This window comes from Capra hircus, chromosome 2 (genome assembly GCF_001704415.2).
Source record: "Capra hircus breed San Clemente chromosome 2, ASM170441v1, whole genome shotgun sequence".
Lineage (NCBI taxonomy): Eukaryota > Metazoa > Chordata > Mammalia > Artiodactyla > Bovidae > Capra > Capra hircus.
The window spans coordinates 47529688-47543402 of NC_030809.1; the positions used below are offsets into that span (position 1 = coordinate 47529688).

At 39.0% G+C, this 13715-nt stretch overlaps 1 protein-coding gene across 2 annotated transcripts in view; it reads left to right on the forward strand.

Moving 5' to 3' along the window:
• The window catches only part of LOC102185228 (formiminotransferase N-terminal subdomain-containing protein), a 75513-nt gene that overhangs the window by 35386 nt on the left and 26412 nt on the right, over nt 1-13715 (forward strand). The window contains exon 6 of one of the 2 annotated variants that reach the window (XM_005676329.3): nt 6077-7444. The exons of the other annotated variant lie outside the window; for it this stretch is intronic. Coding sequence (XP_005676386.2) covers nt 6077-6513 — 437 coding nt within the window. The 3' untranslated portion in view covers nt 6514-7444. Of the gene's footprint in view, nt 1-6076; nt 7445-13715 lie in introns of those variants that run through there. 2 annotated transcript variants of the gene reach the window in all.

Here is a 13715-nt window from a genome sequence, read left to right on the forward strand (position 1 = left end):
CCATCATCTTTCATAAAGGGCAATTATTGAGGTTTATCAGCTCTGTAGAAGCTGGATTTCAGTGCATTCATTCATACTGCTGACAAAAGAGTCAAATAAAAAAGGAAAAGCGGCACAACTTTTCTCCCATATGTCTTTTTTGCTGATATCTCCTTTCAAGTGGTAGACTCTTTAGTTTGTACAAAAGACATGAAAATTATAAGTTGCCAAGTTTAGGTAGACCATTACTCCTTGAGGGACTCATTTAATAGACCCAAAGCAGATTCTAATAGAAAATTAAAATGTTTCAGAGAGGAACATAGAGTATAGATAAATGGTTTCATGAACAAGATTGTAATTCGAGTTTAAATCACATGATCAACTGAAATCTTAGGTTACCTTACTTGCCCAAATTATCTGTTAAGAAACTCATATGTAAGAAGGAGTGAAATGGTTTCATTTTTAAAAGTAATATCTATTACAGTAGAATTTCTAGCACCTCTGTCACTAGGGTAGAAATATTATTCATCTAATTTTTCAACAAGCTTAGTTCTCAACCATAGCAATTTCTCTCCTTATTTTTAAATTTAATGGCTTTATATATTTTTCTAACATTGTTTACATCAGTGTTTCTCAACATAATTTTCCACTCCTCCCATCAAAACAGAAAAGCTTCAACACATTGTTGCTATGTTTATTTCTTTTCCTAAAAAATTTAAATAGAAATGATTGGTGTTATGAACTGAACACTTAAAGTTAACTTTCCAATGACAAATTAATCTATACAGTACCCGAAAGGAAGCAGAATCTATAAGGGAACAGGTTTCTGTTTTGAAGTTCCTTGAGAATATTATAAACAGAAGAGAAAAAAGTGCGCTCAGAAGTGATTAACACCCAGAGTCAGTGCCAAACACACAAAATCTTTTAAACCAAATTCCTTTTAAAAGTTTGTAGTTGGCCAGCTCATGAGGAACATAAATAAGGACAAAGCAGTAATAGTTGATACTTTTAGATCTATAAATAAATACTTTATACATATATATTTTAAAACCCTAAACATTTATGGGATAATTTAAACTGCTGGCTGATTTATTGTATGACTGGCCTGCATATATGCATCATTGTTTAAAAATGAAGGACAGTTCTTTGAACTGTAGTTTCACATGATGCCGTAGGAATCATAGATGGAGGTAACTGGCACATCTTGGAATCAGGGACTTCTATTTAGTTGTTTCAGTGGGTTACTGAGAGCTGCCCCTGCTTACTTCTTTCTCTCTGTAAATGAGAAGCTGCAGCATCAGGCACTTTTCTTGACATTGAATAATGCCATTTACTGCATACCCCAAATTTTACCTAGTGTTTGAAAAATAATTTCTAGCCTTAGAATGAGTCCTGTTTTCAGGAGCCTATATCTGTAATTTTCTATGTTTGCTTGTAAGTCTATTTGGGATGATGGAAGATGAAAGTCTCAATGTGTAATTAAGTATGTCACCTGTAATTGAAACATGAAGGACTATGTCTCTGCATGAGCTAGTGAGAGGTACTTTTCTATAGAAAACCTGGGAGCAGGGAAGTCACTTGAGGTTGCTTTCACCTGGGCTGGCTTCATTCCATGATGATGTTAACATGTATCCCTGTGATTTCGTCTCTGAATTGCTGTTACTCTGAAAGATTCAGAGATGAGAAATTGAGGCTTACGGTTCTTCACAGAGTGGAAAAATGTCATAGCTATTTTGCAGAAAGACAGCTGAGCAGAGGCAGTGTCCCTGAAGAAGTGGAGCTTGAACTCAGACCCCTGGGGAGCCATTCCCAGCCCTGTGCCTCACAGTGTCACTTAGCTTTCTCTTCTGTGGATTTGGCCACATGCACAAGAGTCCTGCGTTCTTCCCGCCATGGGAGTATCGGACTTAGCAATTATGTTTGAGTTTTATGGCTTTAGTCATCAAATGTCCTATTTCAGCTGTGGTTTCTCTTTAATACATGTTCGAAAAAATGTAAAATACCAATATGTAATGATGACTAATTGCTTTCAGTGTAATAACAGCTGTTTATATTTTTGAACCTGAGTTCCAAGTCTGTCGTCTTGCTCTGTTTGTTACTCTGAAGCAAGGCCCACAGTTAGGCTAGGTTTTACCTTTGTTTAACCTTCATGTTCGTACACCCAGTAACCTGCATGGTTACTGGCACTCAGCAGGCTTCAGTAAAAACATACTTAATAAGAGAGCCACACATTAGTTCATGAGAATCTCTTTATTTATTCAAACTGTAATGCAATCCATAAATTTGAAGTTCTCTCTTCAGACATAAAAATGCCAAATACTCCAAAATACTACCTCGGTTCCCTCCTCACGCGTCTTTTAAAGCTAAGCCATCAAAGAGGAGCTTAATATAATAACAAGAATTTTTAAATACAGCCCTTAGCAAACTTCTGACCCTCTAAAACAAAATCTTTTCTGTTGGAGGAAAATATTGAAAATCTTTTCACCATTAACTGATTGAAGGTGATGGTGCCTGGAACAATTTTTGAGAATAATTTTGATCTAAAGGGAAAAAAAAAAGGTTTTTTTCTGAGTGCTGCTTTCCCATTTTTTCTAATGGGCTCTTCACTATTGTTTTGTCTGGATGCAGTTTTTTATTTGTGTTATTCCAGACGTGGTCCTACCACAAGCATCTTTAAACCAGACATTAATAGCATAGTTCACAGTCATTACTGCCAGTGCTCAAACACAAATATTGCATTTGTGTTTGTAAAAACTACACATCAGATGTTAATTAAGTGCATTTGTTTTTTTTATGCTTAAACAATCTGGCATAAAGAGTTTACATCTATATCAGTTCACCATAAGGTCTCTACAATATCTGAATCACCAGCCGTACAGTATATGATAAATACAGTGTTTCCACACAGGAAAATAACAGAATTGTCAGGAAAACATCAGGCCTGTTATATTTCCCTGTGAAATAATAGCAACTGAATCTCAGTTTCTTTTTGATAAAAAAAAGTATTTAACTAGGAGTAAACACCAATATTTAGAATGATAAATTTTTCATTAAAGAACACATGGAAAGTGAAATCATACCAAAGATTTTTTTCCTTGTTTTTAGCTTGCTTCAGGGCGTTGTGACAGTTGCTTTGGAATAAAATTGGAATTTCAGCTTTGCAGTGAGATTCATGCTGCCGCCAGAGCAGCCGAGTGCCAATCTGCGGGAGGCAGGAGCCGAGCGAAACCGCAAACTGAGAAACAAACTTTCACATCAGGTTTCTAATTTTAGAGCAAAAAATGGAATTACTTTAATTATATGACATTTAACTAGAAATACGATTTGCTGGGATTAATTGCCTCCCTTATTTAAAAATTTTTTACTAAGTTTAAATTAGCATTAAAAGTCAAATTCAGCATCTTAAATAAGGCCAGTGGGACTGCTGGATTTAAATGCAGAATTTGATTGATTAGAATTGGATCACCATATTGGTGTTGGACTTGGGAAGGATTAAATGGAAGAACTAGAAACGTGTGCATTTGGGCCGAAAACAGTTTCTCTCTTTTTCCTTCTCTCTTTCTTTTCTTCCTTCCTTTCTTCTTGTCTTTTTTTTCTTCCTTTCTTTCTTTTTCCTAAGGCAGAAATGATCATGGCCTTATAACCCCTCAGGGTGAAAACTACTAGCTGCTTAGACCAGAAACTTATCAACTTCATTGACTTGTCTCTGTTTATTCACTGCTAGAATAAGATATAGTGGTAATACAAAATCAATTATTGTATAGCTAAAGCTTAATAGAAGAATTTAAAATACACGTAACAAGGACATATACCAGAAAGTATCATTCTGTATATAAGTGATTACTCTTACTTTATTCAAAAGAGAATATAAAAGTTACTTCTTATGTTTAATTTTATTTTTCTAAGAAATGATTAATTTTAAAGTATGCTTTTGAAGAAAGTTTTTAAGTGGAGTTTTATTTTAATTGATTAAGTCAGTGTTGGGACAAGTGAATTCTTTGTGACACTCTTGTGCTCTGGACTTAACATCTAAATTTCTTATACATTTAATAATTTATCTTAGGTAAACTATTGTTTACATTATCTTTTATCTTAGGTAATGAATTCATTTATTAGCAAGAATGATCAATTTTAGAAACTCTGTGACAAAAGGGACAGTTATTGGGCACATGGGGATAAAAGGTGCATTGCAATCTGCTAGAGGATTTAGAAGAAGTCCTGTCCCATGTATTTAGGGATCAAATGGTCCATGCTACCATATTGTCAGGAGGCCCTGGGTCCATATGAATGAACTTGCCTTGAAAGTGACTTGCTCCCCCAAGCTGATAAATTACATATAAATATCTGAACGTTGACTAGGCATATCAAAGTTCTGGAATAGCAGAGCACAATAGGCCCAATAGATATTTTGAACAGTACTTAGTATAAGCCCCTCCCCCATATGAAACTCCATATATGTATATTTATATATACACACACACACATACTTTTCAGCAAAATCTGAGCATGATCTAGCTATTTGTTTGAATAGTAATAAAGGTGAGGCCACTTCTTGAGTCAGAATAGGGTATGTGTGTCAGATAGAGGAAATGGGATTGTTTGTAACACTACCTGTTCAGGGATAGAGGAGAGAGAAACTATGCTTGGATGCTTTCGATTAATGAATGACATTAGCAGTGACCAAAAAAAAATTTCCAGTTGTACTCTGTGAAATGTTAAAACTGATATAATTCTCAAAGATATTTAGAGTAAGTGATTGGTGTATGAGGTTGAGAGAGATATGTATTGACTGTTAGGAAATTTAATTTTTATGAAATCAGCATTATGGAGAAATACTGTAATTTGATTCATTCCTGCAGAATTCCCAGTAGAAAGAGGCCCAGCCTCAGGAGTTGAAATGTTTCATTATGTACATGTGTGGGAAAAAGATGAAATGTGGTTTCCGTGTGCTGATTTTCTGTAAAGCGTCTATTAGTATGAGAGTACCCAGGCTAGGCAGCAAAGCCCCCAAACCACGGCTGTCAAGGGGAGAGTGAATTCAACAGGATCTCTCGTTGGATACTGACATCGTGAGCAATAAGTTTGAAAGTAGTAAGAAAAAGCAATGACAGTAAAATGATGTTGAAATAGTAGCTAAAAAATTGTCTTATGCTGAAGATGATGTCAGCCTTTTATCCCTCATCAGTTCCTAGTCAACTTTGCCTTAAGAAATGTGAAGTTGCCCCAAAATGAGGAAACTGCAAACCTAAGCTTTTTATACCAATGCTAATTTAACCAAGTTGTCCATCTTATAATGTAAACTATAATTAGAGCAGGGATATTTATGTAATATGAGCTGCATCATCCCCAAGGCAGGGTAAAACACGCTCTAGAGTAACTGGGCTTTGGGATAGCAATGACAGTCCTAGTCCCTTGGGAAGCCAAGGATGGAAGAAAGAGATACCTCCAACTGGTTATACCAAGAAGGTATACATAGTGCCCCAAATCCTGCCCTGCCACACCTACATCGTCATGAGACACAAGAGTCCCTTTGTCCTTCCCAATTCCAAGACTATTTGTCACTTTTTAGTGACCTCCTTTACTAGCCAAGACTGTCGAGGTTCATTCGAATCTAATCTTAACCTAGCTCAGTGATGTCTGTGTTTGGGGAGGAAGAGATGAGTTCAGAGTGTGATTTATTCCTGTCTCCCAGACCCACAGACCTGGCACTGAATTCCAGCCCCTGCGGAGATGGCCTTGGAAATGAATGGAAGGCCAATACATTTTACTGCTATTGATATTTAATTTTCAAACGTGCCTTTTGAAATATCTGTTGATATTTTCAAAACTCCGAGCTTTTCTTAACCATTCTAGAGTAAACATCCAGATACATTTAGAGTAGATAAAAATATCTACTTATAGCTCAAATAACTCTGTTGGTAAAAAATACGTATGACCTTTAGAAAATTCTTGAGTTGATAATGAGAAGTATTTCTGTGTATTATTTTAAAATAAAATCAAGTAGAGTTAATAGAATATAATAGAATTGGGTAAAGAATAGAATCTTCAAGATGACGCTTTTACTTTGCTTGACTAACATGCTTTTCTAATGATTTAGGCATCGGCGCTAGCCCATACGTGATGAACTGCAATGTTACCATAGATTCTCAAGACTTGGCTCTGGGAAAAGAAATCGCTAGTGCCATTCGGGGCTCGAATGTGAATGGACTGAAGGGCGTCCAAACAATGGCTTTTCCTCATGAAGGGAAAATTGAGATAGCTTGCAATGTAGAGAGTTTTGAAGATCAAGAAGTTACAGAAACCTCCGAAGGCTCTCAATACATGGCTTACAGTGTCCTTGGGGACCATTTTTATTATGTATCTCCTCATTACATAGAAGCTCAAGTTAAAAAATTGGCAAGTGATCGAGGAATTGGTACGATAGGGAGAGCATTAATTGGATTTACACCCCAAGAGTGCAAGAGCTGTGCTGAGTATGCAATAAAAGAAAGTATTGGGGAGTTCTGGAAGATACGGGAAGGTGTTTTCATGTGATCCAATCTAAGGTTTCGTTAAAATTGTAAGAAAAAAATATCAGCCATTGTGAACTTTTCTTATTGGCCTGTGAAGACAAGGAGAAGACCCAAGAGCTTGGTTCCATGTGTGAATTGGAAAACTAGAAGCCTTCTCTGTCCAACGACAGCAATAGGTGTTTATAGATTGTAATTGCCTTATGATATTTCTAGTCATCACTGAAACTTTGTGAAATCTTCCTCTGTATCAAGTTCTTGCACTTGGGTGTACTAGAAGCCCCCCTGAATGAACTGGATAAAATGGCCATAGTTACGGAATCATCTTTGATTATCATGAACTAAACTAAAAACAGACTCCATTTATTTGGTGTTCCTGAGCTCTTTATTCCAAACTCCTGTATTCAACTCTCATTTTCTGAGTAATCATTTTTTTTAATGTGTACTTTTAAAAATCAAGTACTAAGTAACTAAAAAATGGGGAGAATTATAAACTAAAATTATCAAATAAAAGACTAATCATGTTCTTTTGTTATTTCTTGTCTTGTTTAGGATGACCTACTGTTCATTCTGGAGATAATTCCAAAAGCCAGATTTGTCTAATTTTTTTATGTTTATGTGGGGATGTGGAATGGCGGTGTTGGGCATGACTTCAAGGGATTATGTTTATCCTTTTTGGAATTTAAATGTAAGTCTGCAGGTTTAGGGAATTTATTACTCTTGAGTGAAGTGAAGGGTATTGGTGGAAGAATTTTATTTGAAAGAAATCAAAATATGTTGCCTCTTTGTGAACTGAAAGAAGCTGCTTGCTAATTCTGGCGATTTTATGTAAATCCTTAGTGCTTATGTTTTTTAGTACAAGGTGTTTTTCTATCCATAAAACACAATGAAATAAAATTTTCCATAGATTTTGTTTAGCAAATAAATTGTGGTTTTGGCTAATAAGAGCACATAATGTGAATTTGATTAATTAAAAGTAAAAGAGGTTGAACTCAGTCTTTTTATAGGATCCAGTGCATGCATGCATTCTCAGTTGTGTCCAGTTCTTTGAGACCCAAGGGCCTCTAGCCCACCACACACCTCTGTCCATGGGATTCTAGAAGCAATAATACTGGAGTGGGTTGCCATTTTCTCCTCCAGGGGATCTTCCTGACCCAGGGATCAAACCCAGGTGTCTTATGTCTCCTGCATTGGCAGGCAAATTCTTTATCACTGAGCCACCTGGGAAGCCCATAGGCTCTGGTAATCTATCCAGTCTGTATATTGGCTGCACTAGGTCTTCAGCTGTGATGCGGGGCTCTTCATTGCGGTGCATAGGCTTTCTCTAGTTGCAGCACGTGGGCTTCTCCTGTTGCAGCCCAAGGACTTAGTTCCCCAACTAGAGATCAGAACTGCGTCCCCTGCATTGGAAGGCAGATTCGAAAACAAGTGGACACCAGGAGAGTCTGTATCCTAACACTTTTTTGACTTACATTTGACTCTTGACTGCAATTGCATTGATTTTGTTTCAGAATTGTACTTTTTTCGTGTTTTCTTTTTGCTGTCAATATAAATACAACAAAGATGGAGTAATGATGAACCACGTGTGGTTTTCAGATGCAAGGAAGTTTAGTTGCTGTGGTGAAAAGAGCAGATGGTCTCCAGTTAGACCCAGTGGATCTGGGAGAGCTGCGAGGTAGTCATGCCTTGCTTTTCTCTTGCTTTGGCCAAGGCCATGTGGCCTAGTAGGACAAGCACTGGACAGCAGATTCTGGCTTGGGTTCTGGGCCTTGTTATCTTTCATGGAGCTATAGTTTCAGTTCAGTTCAGTTCAGTTCAGTCGCTCAGTCGTGTCTGACTCTTTGCGACCCCATGAATTGTAGCACACCAGGCCTCCCTGTCCATCACCATCTCCCGGAGTTCACTCAGACTCACGTCCATCGAGTCCGTGATGCCATCCAGCCATCTCATCCTCTGTCGTCCCCTTCTCCTCCTGCCCCCAATCCCTCCCAGCATCAGAGTCTTTTCCAATGAGTCAAATCTTCTCATGAGGTGACCAAAGTATTGGAGTTTCAGCTTTAGCATCATTCCGTCCAAAGAAATCCAAGAGCTGATCTCCTTCACAATGGACTGGTTGGATCTCCTTGCAGTCCAAGGGACTCTCAAGAGTCTTCTCCAACACCACAGTTCAAAAGCATCAATTCTTCGGTGCCCAGCTTTCATCACAGTCCAACTCTCACATCCATACATGACCACAGGAAAAACCATAGCCTTGACTAGATGGACCTTTGTTGGCAAAGTAATGTCTCTGCTTTTGAATATACTATCTAGGTTGGTCATAACTTTTCTTCCAAGGAGTAAGCGTCTTTTAATTTCATGGCTGCAGTCACCATCTGCAGTGATTTTGGAGCCCAAAAAAATAAAGTCTGACACTGTTTCCACTGTTTCCCCATCTATTTCCTATGAAGTGATGGGACCAGATGCCATGATCTTCATTTTCTGAATGTTGAGCTAGTAAAGTAATGCTCAAAATTCTCCAAGCCAGGCTTCAGTAATATGTGAACCGTGAACTCCCTGATGTTCAAGCTGGTTTTAGAAAAGGCAGAGGAACCAGAGATCAAATTGCCAATATACACTGGATCATCAAAAAAGCAAGAGAGTTCCAGAAAAAAATCTATCTCTGCTTTATTGACTATGCCAAAGCCTTTGACTGTGTGGATCACAAGAAACTATGGATAATTCTTCAAGAGATGGGAATCCCAGACAACCTAACCTGCCTCTTGAGAAATCTGTATGCAGATCAGGAAGCAACAGTTAGAACTGGACATGGAACAACAGACTGGTTCCAAATAGGAAAAGGAGTATGTCAAGGCTGTATATTGTCACCCTGCTTATTTAACATCTATGCAGAGTACATCATGAGAAACACTGGGCTGGAAGAAGCACAAGCTGGAATCAAGATTGCCAGGAGAAATATCAATCACCTCAGATATGCAGATGACACCACCCTTATGGCAGAAAGTGAAGAGAAACTCAAAAGCCTCTTGATGAAAGTGAAAGAGGAGAGTGAAAAAGTTGGCTTAAAGTTCAACATTCAGAAAACAAAGATCATGGTATCTGGTCCCATCATTTCATGGGAAATAGATGGGGAAACAGTGGAAACAGTGTCAGACTTTATTTTTTTGGGCTCCAAAATCACTGCAGATGGTGACTGCAGCCATGAAATTAAAAGACGCTTACTCCTTGGAAGAAAAGTTATGACCAACCTAGATAGTATATTCAAAAGCAGAGACATTACTTTGCCAACAAAGGTCCGCCTAGTCAAGGCTATGGTTTTTCCAGTAGTCATGTATGGATGTGAGAGTTGGACTGTGAAGAAGGCTGAGTGCCGAAGAATTAATGCATTTGAACTATGGTGTTGGAGAAGACTCTTGAGGGTCCCTTGGACTGCGAGGAGATCCAACCAGTCCATTGTGAAGGAGATCAACCCTGGGATTTCTTCGGAAGGAATGATACTAAAGCTGAAACTCCAGTACATTGGCCACCTCATGCAAAGACTTGACTCATTGGAAAAGACTCTGATGCTGGGAGGGATTGGGGGCAGGAAGAGAAGGGGACGACAGAGGATGAGATGGCTGGATGGCATCACGGACTCGATGGATGTGAGTCTGAGTGAACTCTGGGAGTTGGTGATGGACAGGGAGGCCTGGTGTGCTGCAGTTCATGGGGTCGCAAAGAGTCGGACACGACTGAGCGACTGAACTGAACTGAACTGAACTGAGCTTTAAGCCAACTTTTTCACTCTCCACTTTCACTTTCATCAAGAGGCTTTTAGTTTTTCTTCAATTTCTGCGTGTAAAATAGGGAAAAGAGTTTCCACCCAGACTGTGTTCTGGGGAATTAAACGGAAGCACTTTGTAAGCTGTAATGTAAAAATGAAATATCAGCACTCTTTCTAGATCTCACCTGGAGCTTTGCTTCCGTTTTGGTCATCAGCGTTAAGCAGATGGGACTTCCCTGGTGGCTCAGATGGTAAAGAGTCCATCCACAATACAGGAGACCAGGACTGATCCCTGGGTTGGGAAGATCCCCTAAAGAAGGGAATGGCTACCTACTGCAGTACTTTTGCCTGGAGAATTCCATGGACAGAGGAACCTGGTGGGTCACACACCATAGGGTCACACAGAGTCATACATGACGAGCGACTAACACTTTCATTAAGCAGGAGATTGAGAGTAAAAACACAGGATGTCACTGTGTCATTTGGGGATATAGTAGCAGTTGATTCATTTGCCATTTCCCTTCGTAACCTCTCCAGATTCATATCACTGTAGTCCAGACTGCTGGTTTTGAGCAAGGCTTATTTACAACCAAACATCCATTTAATGGGTATATAGAGTTTCAGTTCTTGAAGGCAAAAAAAAAAAAGCAAAATTCTGAAGATGGATAGTAGTGATGATTGTACAGTAATATAAATACTTAATGCCACTGAACTACACACTTAAATATGGTAAATGTTATATGTATTTTACAATTAATTATTGAAAATTATATATTAATTTCATAAACGTTTAAAACAAAAAAATCTGAATAAGATAATTTCACTAACCCCACACTTCATAAATAAAATTTTGTCAAATTTCTAATATCCATTAAAGTATACAAGCATATATGACCTGTTTTTCGCTTTTTCATCTATTATGATAAACTCAAGTACTACATATGAGGCTTAGTTCATTGGTTAAAATAGAGTTGATTAAATTTGGCCTATAATACAGCTATCCATTTAAAACAATAACTTTCTATTTTTGTTATAAATAATTTTCAAAACCAGGACAATTTTACTCCTTACCTCTCGTTCATATTTTAATTTCTCTGTTTTTTCTATTGTCTTTCTTTCTTCCCTTTCTTTCTTGCTCCACCATGTTTCTCCAGAAAATCTGGAACAGTTGTAAGTTGCTGAAGGTTTATCGTAGGGACAGACGTGGTATCATCAGCTCTTTCTATGTATAATCTGACAGAAGCAGCTGGATTGGATTTATAATGACAAGGATTATCAAACTGGGTTGAGAAAATCTGACCAAACTACAGATACACAAACTAACAAATACCCTAATTCATATTAACCTTTTCTCATATTGCTCTCTTACAAGCAGACCGACACTTTGTGCTAATGTTCTGCAGTATCTTGTCCATTGGACCTTAAAGTGGACATTGTATGGAATGTGGCTTCATAGCTTGTTTAACTGCCATCTCCTGCCAGAGGACTTTGCCCATGACTTGTGCCAGTTGTAAATGGGAGAGAATTGATGTGGACAAATAGAGTTTACGTTTTATTAACTCTTCAGTGTTTTTGCTCTACCCTACTTTCCACTTCAACTTTTAGTTTGTTAGGAGAGGGATAAGGAAAGCAAAAAGCTAGTCTATGAGGGTGATAAGGGCTTTTGTTGGTGGTGGTGAGGGGCAATGTCATTTGTTTCCGTCCTGAATTTGGGCTTGACTCCACGATGTTAAAATGTCTTTAACATAAGGGGGAGGGGCGGGTTAAGTGAAACATAACTGTAAAATAAAGCGAAATGGGGGGGTGATATTTTCATTCCTCAACATAATGAAAAGCCTTGCTCTGTAATTGGTTTGTACTGTCTTGGAAGTGGCGTCCGTGGACCACAAAGGACCACTCTAAGAGATCTGCAAGGAATTTATCATTCCCTCTGGCTGAGCCAAAGCAGGCTTGATATACAGTTTTGTTTAGTATAAATATTCTCATGTTACTGTTTACTTTGTGGGGATATGAGGATCCCACTGGCAGGGTACGTGCTCCACTGCCTCGCTTTTAAAAGGCATTTATTTGACTCTGTTGTTTGTACTTGCTCAGAAACTTCAGAGAATGGCTCAGGAACTTGTTTGATAAGCATCCAGACCATGCTCCCGGAGTATGTCGCACTTGGGGGTTAGAAAAGCTTATTGTTTTAAGCAGGCCCGCACATGGCTTCGCAGGAGCCCATTTTTCATAGGTAAGAACATTTAGGACACTAACAGCAGTCTCTGAGAGTGCTCCTCTAAGGTACATGGAAAGGTCCTGGTGAGCGTGGCTCTGGTTGAACTCAGTCTGATGTTGGATTACTCTGTCACTTCTTTTGCCATATTTGCAGTATTTGGGGGCAAATTAGTTTATTGTGAGTTAAGATATGCATCAGAGACCTAACTATGCGATGAGTTTCTCTTTTTAAATGCATGGTGTGTGTACGGTTCGGCTGTTGTCTCTCAGCCCACACCGACCCTTCCCTGCACTGCTTATGCTGCCAGGACCCTGCACACCGCCTTTCTTCTTTGCTAGCTGGTTCCCCAGAGGCTCTGCCTATATGGGGGAGCCAGATGCGAGGCTGCAGGGCTAAAGAAGGATAGGGGCTTGCTCTTGCTGCTTCCTTGAGGTTTCTGGCAGCCCCACCACAGCAGTGGCTCTTGACCTGATGCAATGGCTCTTGGTTCCAGGCTCTAGCTTTTTCTCTTGGTACTTTAGGAACTGGCCTCATCAGGCCCCTCAGAAGTACCAGCAGGGGCTGAGCCCCGGCTCTTCTGCTAGGGCTCTCTAAGCCTCTAGGCTCCAAGTACACCGCCTCCTCCCACTGTTCCTCCAGCCTCAGGGCCTGGTGCTTCCTGCAGTTACTTAGGTCTCTGGTACAGGTTCTCTCTTAGCTCTTTCAGTTCTCCAACAACTGTGGCCCAAAATTTCAGTGTTCTTTCTTTTGAAATACTTAGTGTGATTTCCACCTTCCTGACTGGCTCTTGTCAGAAACAATCTATCAACAGACCAAACGGAAGGAAAGAAGGCAGAAGATATTCAGTGTGGATCTGTAGTTCCTAATGAAAACACCTTGTTGATATTACTCACCTTCTCATTCGCATTGTATTCTCTGAATTTCATCATTTTCTTGTTGTCACATTCTGTGTTTCCTCTGACGGTCTTGCTTTTCTTTCGGCTAATGGGAAGCCAAGTATTGAATTGGGGTAAGAATAGGTGGCAAGAATACACAGAGGAACTGTACAAAAAAGATCTTCAAGACCAAGATAATCACGATGGTGTGATCACTCACCTAGAGCCTGACATCCTGGAATGTAAAGTCAAGTGGGCCTTAGAAAGCATCACTAGGAACAAAGCTAGTGGAGGTGATGGAATTCCAGTTGAGCTATTTCAAATCCTGAAAGATGATGCTGTGAAAGTGGTGCACTCAATATGCCAGCACATTT